The 10314-nt window shown below is 36.1% G+C and overlaps 1 protein-coding gene across 4 annotated transcripts in view; it reads right to left on the reverse strand.

Moving 5' to 3' along the window:
- LOC121863229 (homeobox protein dve-1-like) overlaps positions 1-10097 on the reverse strand; it is a 190408-nt gene extending 180311 nt beyond the window's left edge. For all 4 annotated transcript variants that reach the window (XM_042361719.1, XM_042361720.1, XM_042361721.1 and 1 more), the window contains exon 1: positions 9322-10097. In XM_042361719.1, the coding sequence (XP_042217653.1) occupies positions 9322-9408 (87 nt within the window). In that variant the 5' untranslated portion in view covers positions 9409-10097. The remainder of the gene's footprint in view (positions 1-9321) is intronic.
- Positions 10098-10314: the final 217 nt, after the last annotated feature.

A 10314-nucleotide genomic window follows, 5' to 3' on the forward strand; every position in this document is an offset into this window, starting at 1 on the left:
TGTACTGTATATAGTTTGTGTTAGCGATTTACAGTTTATATTGGTGATTTACAGTTTATATTAGTCATTTACAATTTATATTAGTGGTTTACAGTTTATATTAGTTATTTATAGTTTATATTAGTGGTTTACAGTTTATATTAGTGGTTTACAGTTTATATTAGTCATTTACAATTTATATTAGTGGTTTACAGTTTATATTAGTCATTTACAGTTTATATTAGTGGTTTACAGTTTATATTAGTCATTTACAGTTTATATTAGTCATTTACAGTTTATATTAGTGGTTTACAGTTTATATTAGTCATTTACAGTTTATATTAGTGGTTTGCAGTTTATAATAGTGGTTTACAGTTTATATTAGTGGTTTACAGTTTATATTAGTGGTTTACAGTTTATATTAGTCATTTACAGTTTATATTAGTGGTTTACAGTTTATATTAGTCATTTACAGTTTATATTAGTCATTTACAGTTTATATTAGTGGTTTACAGTTTATATTAGTGGTTTACAGTTTATATTAGTCATTTACAGTTTATATTAGTGGTTTACAGTTTATATTAGTGGTTTACAGTTTATATTAGTCATTTACAGTTTATATTAGTGGTTTACAGTTTATATTAGTGGTTTACAGTTTATATTAGTGGTTTACAGTTTATATTAGTGGTTTACAGTTTATATTAGTCATTTACAGTTTATATTAGTGGTTTACAGTTTATATTAGTGGTTTACAGTTTATATTAGTGGTTTACAGTTTATATTAGTCATTTACAGTTTATATTAGTGGTTTACAGTTTATATTAGTCATTTACAGTTTATATTAGTGGTTTACAGTTTATATTAGTCATTTACAGTTTATATTAGTGGTTTACAGTTTATATTAGTCATTTACAGTTTATATTAGTCATTTACAGTTTACTGTATTTTAGTGCTTTCCAGTTTATATTAGTCATTTACAGTTTATATCAGTCATTTACAGTTTACTGTATATTAGTCATTTACAGTTTATATTGGTCATTTACAGTTACATTAGTCATTTACAGTTTATATTAGTGATGTATATAGTTTATTATCATCAACCTGAAGAGTAACACCCCTAATTATCGTACCTATCTCATTAAGTATTTCCCCCTCTTCACTCAGGTAAAAATGACTATAACCACTTTTTTCAGAGTCAATACTAATCACTCTACGACTCCACTGAACAACAGGTACAGTACAGGTATATATTGGTCCTCACCTGTGTAGTATTAAACGCACCTGTCTATAGAATTTAACGCACCTGTGTATAGTAATTAACATGCTTAATTCCCCAATGTCACTTTAGCTTCTTAGTGTGTTAAAAGTGTTAATCTTGTTGGTCGTGAACGATAGATGTTTAGGATTTATTTATTTATTTTTATTTTAGGATAATGTTTGCTTTATGAAGATGTGTAAATGTTGGTGTAAATGAGGTGCATGTGTTGGCGTGAAAGGTGGTGTAAATGAGGGTGTGAATGGTGTTGTGAATGGTGTTTTTAATGTATAAATGGTGAAGGTATAAGGGGAGATTGAGGATAAATGGCTTTAAATTTACTCAGGAAACGGTGATAAGCCCTGGCCTCCGCCCCTTCACCACTCCGGCGAGTTGTCTAGAAAACAATAACTTACATATGTCTGATTTAACGACAAATGATCCACTGAGCGATATATGCATTAGTTTAACAGCACTTAGTGGTTTGCACTTACCTAAATCAGAGATAGTTCTATGACAGCTTTTGCCAATTCGCCGGAGCGCCAAAAGCGCAGAGGCCATGGCCTATTTCTCACTTCCCGAAGTATATTAAGTCTATAAGTCTTCTCTTACTAGTACATGTCCCATTTAAATCTTCCACGCTAGTTACATCAGAAAATTATACACGCGTGAATCAGACGTGCCCACACCCAGACGCCACACGCCATCAGGCGACGCTACCGAACACCCCCTGGATTTATCCCAGTGGATCCGCTGTGAAGACGTAACCTCGAGCCTTTCACAACACAACAGTTACAACAAAATGGTGTATCGGCAACTTTTCTAAAACATAAAAAGACAAAATGCGAATCAATCTACAATCCTCATAGTTTTCAGAATACAGGAAGGCTATTTCTAGTATGTACTATACTGGAATTCAAAAGTTAAATATACAAAATATACTATAGAAGTAATAATTAATGTCGGTATGTAATACTTACTTATTTAATAATACGGTATATACACAGTGCGTGTCATATTCCTCACTAACATTTAAAACTCCTGAATATGTAGACCATTTCTGACAAGAGCGCTCTTACCCGAGGACCACAGTAACGACGCTCACTGATGTTAACAATGGTGTAATATCCTATACTGTAACTTACTACTATTACCATCAAGCAACTCTCTAACATGTGCGTAATTAGTTTATCACATTATTTTGTTACTTATATCAATTCTATAATGATTTAGTACAGAAGTTCCAGGTATATATATAATCATCAACTTTTCAGGTACACAATGTTTACTCCACCGAGACGCTGTGCTCAAGGGATACGTCGCGATACTTAATTTTTGACAACAGCTCGTACTCAGGATATTACTGTCTACTATCAAATAAAAATAAGAAACACTAATGAATTTCACCATAATATTTTTGGTCGCACACTACTTACAAACTAAATTCTTAATCGATCCTTAATAAATTCCTTTCAGGGAGGTTTTGTTAACGTGGCAAAAAATAATATATAAGAACAAATATAGAAGAACTGGACGTGATTAATTTATTACTGAATAATTAATTTGCTTATTACCAGTACGAGAAGGATAAAAAAAAACCAGTTCAGTATAATGCAAACCATAACAAGGAATAACAACTGCGAGCGAGACAGTATACAACACGCGTCAAACTCTACTGAATAAAATTATGGGAATAATGATAAAAATAAACAACACTTAATATTCACTTAGAGGCTACGAGTTATGCTACCATGAGGCTACTAAATCTTTATATCACCATCAGAGTAGCCTAGTCCAGTATATATAAGAGCTACACCATGAGGCTAATCTTTCACAGCAACCGCCGGAGTAGCCTAGTACAGTATTTACAGTAACTTCGCAAATCCACTTCTTACCCTGACCAATTTTTTAAACTATTTATTACTTTTCTTTACTTTTTACGACCATTTCATCCATATATATATTTTTTTTACAGTGAATTTCAATCTTTATGCCTACTTGTCCATGTAGGGAAAACATAAATGATTTGTATATTTTAGCTATCCATCCTTCCAACTTTCAGAATATTAGTTGAGTGACGCACAAACTTCAGGTGTAGGAGCGATGATCATTTTCCCTTATATTCCTTAGGTAATTTTACATATATTCTTAAATTACCCGTCTAAATTTTCAAGTTTATTTTGATTTTGATTTTTTTTTTTGCCGTTTTGTCCACGGATTTCACAACCATAACTCTACTGGGGTTTTTTTTTTTCAGTTAACCCGACGATCGCAACTCTTCTAATAGAACCGTCCCAACACTATGTTCATATAAATCTAATTCAACTCCACTGCCTATACTTTCAAACCCTCCACACTTTTTTATATGTCACCTCTATAGCAACCTTATAGCCGCTCGGTCAATTTTATGTGTATATAAACGCCAATATATTTTACTTCATATTTTCTTTCCGTTATTGTTTTTTCTCTGACCGTTACCCAGTATTTCCGACTCCATTAAGTTATACATTAACGATGAATTAAACTTACCATTGGGAGTTGCTTTTGCCATACAGGTGAAGGAAGGAAGGTGTTGGATTAACATACAGGTGAAGGAAGGTCTTGAATAAACATACAGGTGAAGGAAGGAAGGAAGGTTTTGGATCAACATACAGGTGAAGGAAGGAAGGTCTTAGATTAACATACAGGTGAAGGAATTCTTAGATCAGCATACAGGTGAAGGAAGGAAGGTCTTAGATTAACATACAGGTGAAGGAAGGAAGGTCTTAGATCAACATACAGGTGAAGGAAGGAAGGTCTTAGATCAACATACAGGTGAAGGAAGGAAGGTCTTAGATCAACATACAGGTGAAGGAAGGAAGGTCTTAGATCAACATACAGGTGAAGGAAGGAAGGAAGGTCTTAGATCAACATACAGGTGAAGGAAGGAAGGGGTCTTAGATCAACATACAGGTGAAGGAAGGAAGGTCTTAGATCAACATACAGGTGAAGGAAGGAAGGAAGGTCTTAGATCAACATACAGGTGAAGGAAGGAAGGTCTTAGATCAACATACAGGTGAAGGAAGGAAGGTCTTAAATCAACATACAAGTAAAGGAAGGAAGGAAGGTCTTAAATCAACATACAAGTAAAGGAAGGAAGGAAGGTCTTAGATCAACATACAGGTGAAGGAAAGAAGGAAGGTCTTAGATCAACATACAGGTGAAGGAAGAAAGGTCTTAGATCAACATACAAGTAAAGGAAGGAAGGAAGGTCTTAGATCAACTTACAGGTGAAGGAAAGGAAGGTCTTAGATCAACATACAGGTGAAGGAAAGAAGGAATGTTTTGCATCAACATACAGGTGAAGGAGGTACTGGGAATACGTATATAAATCTATAATATAAATCAGATCTACCAGCGTGTTAATTTAGATAGAAGACGAACGTAAAATATTTATGCATTATTATTTTGACTATTAACATCAACTAAGCATTATTATTAACCTCTTAAGTCTTACCAACTTATGTTAAAACTTTTGATAAGATATTATAAATGATAATAATTATAATACTCGATCTCGTTTATATAGTATTTAGAGGAAAATTACATAAAAAAACTATAATTATTCATGCTTTGAAATCTTACGCACATTAAAAGGGATTCAAGAATGTTGGTGTGGTTATTCATGGTAGGTATTTTCAGTGGCTATAATGGAACAAAAATTAACAAATTATAAATAAAATATTCTTCGACAAAATCACGAGGCGAGATTGATTATGTAGGATTTTTATTTTATTTTTTTTTTTTAGTTTTAGTTTTAAGAGAACGGTGAAATAGATTTTTGGTACTGACTAATAATTAATTATACCCGTATTATTTTTATTATTACCGGTATTATTTTTTATAACCATGGAAATATATTTGAAAAGATTTACAAGTATACTTCACAGATCGGTCATCTATGAATAAAATCTATTTAATTTTTATTTCACGAATGATGAAAGTATATCCGAAGTTCTGATGTGTAAGTTAGAGCTTAGTGAACTAATTGTCTATAGTTTGTTGAATAAGATTATTAAACTTTATTGAATAGTTATGAATAATAATTGTAATATAATTTATAGATTCAAATAAAAAAAATTATTTCGTATCGTATTACAATTTATCTTTTATTTTATTTAATATTTATATAAGTATTCAAAGTTAGGGACTTCAACGACATCGGTTCACTTAACACAGTTCACAAAGTCAGTATATATTCACAGCAGAAGACATCACTTATTACCAATATAACCTACAAAGTTATACCTTTGTTTCTTTAACAATATAAAACTCTAGTGACTGTTAACTTCGCGGGTAGTTCTGACTGGCTCGGGTCCTCTCACTGGCCGGCCTGTCACTCACCCTCCCGGCCTGACTCGTCATCATCTCAGCAGCTCAGAGTAACGGTCGGATTGTTAGTTGATTTCTGTGTTTATAGAAATTCAATATAATTTTAATTAATTTCGATTGACTGATTCTGTTACTGATTACTATAAATAATATTCATCAACGATCGTTAATATTACGGGAACATTCTTATCATAATGTGAGGGGTTGGGTCAAGTGCGAGTTTTTACTGAATTAAAACATTATACTATTTACTTATCAAGCGTGGCCGTATATTACTTATCGTTCCAGCTAACGTATATAAACTAGCCTAACCCGATACCTACAATAGCCTAATGTGTACTTGAAGCTAACCTAACCTAACCTAACCTAACCTAACCTAACCTAACCTAACCTACGTGACCGAAACTAAGCTGCTTCATCTACTCTAACCTATGCTATCCCTCATCCGACCTGAGTAATCCATAATTTAATCTAACCTACCTAACCTAATGTCACCAACTCTAACCCAACCTACCAAAGTTAGTTTTACTGGATTACATTTAATTACAACAAATAAACACCTAATGACCGAGTATTATATTGACTCATTCTGCCATGATTTCAGTTCCCTTATTTATATTACTCGGGAAAATTTATTAGATTTCCAGTATATGAATAATTGACACTTTTACTTGGAAATATATTTTTTCAGTAATTAATATATCTACGATTTCGATGAATTATTAATAAAAGCTGCTATTTTTATCGTTTTATTAAAGCCTCAACTAATATTCGGTCCAAGGAAATAAAATCTTTACGCTGACTTTTCTGGCTAAATCAACAATGTTTTTGTTAATGGCCAGGAAAGTTCCGCCCACCAAACACCTGTTATAACAAAGTCGAAAATTAACCAAATTTCTTCGTGTAATAACTGAAAAATTATCGTCAAAATTATAGATATATATAATTAATACTCTTCTGGGTGTGTTAACCACTTGTGTATGGGGTCCCCTCTGTGCCGAATAAAAACATCTGCATTAGCCAATAAAATATTAATAGCGGCGTCCCGGTAATGAAGGGGTTGGTAGTAAATATTTTCAATGAACAAGCGAGAATATTCTCTTTTTTTAATACCGGAAGTTTTATATTATTATCCACCAAAGAAGAAACTAACAAAGAGTAAAAAATATCAGAATTAGTTAGGATAAATCTTGTTAATAAACTACCGTGTATTAGCTGTATTGTATAGTATATTGAGGGAGGGAGGACCGCGTTACCTCAGTATAATTATAATACAACAGATAACATAAATTACCCGTAAATATTTAAGTATTATATATATAAATTAATGGAAATAGTCGTTGTAATTTTGTGAATATAATGTTTGTAAGGTCAAATAATAATAATAATAATTCTTAACATCTTGATTACTGTATATCGGAATATATACATGTATAATTGAGTTAATTACAAATCTATAATCAGGACACATATAGTTATAGGTTAAATGATTATGTATTAAGGTTATATAATTAAATTTGGTTATTAAGCTAAAACAAGTTGGAACCAAATTATAATTGTATATTCAGTATATACAGCATCATAATTACCGATGAACTTAATAAATGGAATAAAATACATTAAGGTGTTGGTTCGTATGTATCGTTAGTTAAGAATCCTCCCGCTAGTCTATTTCATCTCCGCTATAATGAACGGTTACGTGAAGACAATAGTTGTTCGCTTGTTGTCTGGCTGTAATAATGTAATAAAAATAATAATTAATTGGATAATGAATTAAAAGATATATTTATATAAAATTAATTATGACACTTGGGTTAAAAAAAGGCTAGCATTTACGAACAACGAATACGAGGGTGTCAGCATGAGGGAGGTCTTGAGCGTTTGATACGGGCGAGCGAAAAATGTGGGTCTCTCTCTCCCTCTCTCTGCTGCTGCCTTCCCTGGCTGTATACATCACCTCATACCGTCATTAGGTTGTGTTCACTCTATCCGGTACTGAGTCCCCGCCACCGTTAAGATAATCGGAATAAATTAGTACCTATTTTCATGACAAGAAGGTTTTGCTTCGCTATATTTTAATTTGGGTGATACTTACGGAGCTTGTGAACGAAACTTGCCACACCATCCGTCACCTGGCATAATTCAACTTCCCCGCCACTGCTGCAACGCCAAGACGACTACCCTATTATTCTAAACGTTACCTATTTTAAAAACCAGTATGTTACCAATTCAATATTGTGGTGCTTTGAGGTTTATCGTTCGAGTTTCGATTGTTAACACGTCGTGAGTACAACTATGATGTAACCGTTGTGATATATGTAATAAGAGTTGTGGAACCTTTGTTAGTAAATGGCTGTGTCTGGTACGGGCGGGATAAGAATTGTATAAAAACATTTCCTTGGTGATTAGCTCTTGCTGTATCATGGCGATGGAGACTCGTGAGAACCTAGGCCAACTGGAGGGTGTCCGACCAAGCTGCTGGACCCCGCCAGTAATGTTAATGCCTTACCTAATATAATCTAGTATTAATGGGATGCTTAATATAAACTACAGCAGCACTGCCATACTGAAATAATGCCATTAATGCCATGGCTTTGTAGCATTAATGCTGTGCTTTACATAATCTGAACCATTAATGCTATACGGTATTAAACACATGCCTTAGCATTAATGACACGATTAGTAATACAGGTAATGCCAATCTTGCAGAATTTAGTAGTTTGGACATTGATTAACATGCTTAACACAATTAATGCCAGAATTCAAATACCCATCGGTATTAATGATAAGCTTAACCATTGTGGCATTATTGCTATGTCTGGCAGACCAGTCATTAACTATGTTTTCCAAGCTGAATGGCGTACTTCACTCCCGCCTCGGTTATTACACTCGCATGCATTAACGATTTAATTAACACTCCTTAGCATCAACGCCTAAAATGCTATATTAGAAGATCAATAAAGATTAATTCTGCACCAAGGTCTGAGGGCTTGGGGCCAACATTCTGTACTAAGAGATATTTGGTGATCACTTTCTGACGTCCGTGAGGTATTGTCAAGGATGTCAGGAGTGTTGTCAGCGTTCTCAGAGAGCATCAGAACTGTCAAAATTGTCCCAGACATGTCACCTTTGCCACAAGACTGTCAACTTTGTCGGCGTTACGAGATGTCATATACTTGGGATGCCTCGCTGACTTCCAGACAACGTTGTCACCACCACTGAACATTGTCAGCGCCGTCAGTATAACAAGGGTGTTATTAACAGTACCAACAGGTGGTTGAGACATTATAACAGATAGTGTCAAAATTGTCACATGTCTTGTAAACGTTTCTACAGATGTTGCCAACACCACTGATGGGTGTTCTTAACAGTGATGTTTAAATTACTTCATCGTTGTCAATATTTTCGTAGGTGTTGTCATCACTACCAACAGGTGTTTGTCAAAATTAATACAGATGTTATTAACACTACCAACAAGTGTTTGTCAACATTATCACCGATATTGTCAGCACTACCAACAGGTGTTTGTCTTGTCAACACTTCTACAAGTGTTGTCAATATCACCAAAGGTATTGTCAACATTTTTCACATGTGTTGTCGACAGTACTGTAGGTGTTGTCAGCATTACCACATGTGTTGCAAGCAGCTTACTACCTGTTGTTAATAATGTCATGTTGTGAGCACTGTTTACAGGTGTGTCAACACATGTGTCTCACCTGGGGATCGGAGGAGTCGGGGCGAGACTTGGTGTTGGCTGCCATCCACGCTTCTGCAAACGTCTCCATGGCGCTCTGAAAGTCCATCGCTGAAGCCAGGTCAAAAGTTCACGGGGGGCACGAGGTGGACCTCCCCGCCACGCTAACCAGTCGCCTTGTTATTGTCGAGGCGTGGACGGCTGTAGCAGCTAACGTATGCGGTTTCAGCTGACGGTGCCACTCGTGTACCAGCAGCAGCAGTAGTAGCAGCAGCAGCAGCAGTAGCAGCGGCAGTAGCAGCAGCAACAGCGGCGGCGGCACTACCACTTGGGGAGCCACTAGAGAACACCACGAGTGGGAGACATGGTCACTGGGAGCGACGGCCAGGCACTGGCTCTTCACTGGGGTCTGGGCTTGGCACCGATTAAAGTCACTGCCACGTGCTAAGCTGTAAGCCGCGTCACTACACCACCACGTGTAGGTCGTCGGGTCGTTACCACTAATTAGTTCCGGCCAGGAGCACCACCACCACCGATGCGTCACCCCGGTCGTGCCATCCACGACTAGCTAATTTCCTACCAAAAACATACTTTATAAACAGCGAGTTTAGATAAGCCTCCATAATCCTAGATTAGGGGGCCATGCCGCGCAGACGCAGGAGCCGCCCAGTTTAACCCTCCGTTCTGTCTTCTTTTTGATGACGATAGGAACCTTATGAGCGGTGGCTAACTCATGTGATATCTGCCCATGTCACTGAGACTGCGCACCACCCAACTCTAGGCTAACACGACAACAGAAGGAGGCGCCAACTGAGATAATATCACCGAGGGGCGGAGGCACACGGAGCCCACTGGTTGCGCGCGCACCCGACCCTCAGTTGCCGCCGAGCTCCCGTCGCGACAACTTCTCGTGCGCTCCTACAGCGCCCAGCCAGACCATGTGTGTGCCTAGCTCACCCGCACACTTCATCCACACCATTATTTTTTCCCTTTTCACCCCTTCTTCGGGATGGAG

Source organism: Homarus americanus, unplaced genomic scaffold, assembly GCF_018991925.1.
Source record: "Homarus americanus isolate GMGI-L3 unplaced genomic scaffold, GMGI_Hamer_2.0 scaffold46197, whole genome shotgun sequence".
In the NCBI taxonomy this organism is placed as follows: domain Eukaryota; kingdom Metazoa; phylum Arthropoda; class Malacostraca; order Decapoda; family Nephropidae; genus Homarus; species Homarus americanus.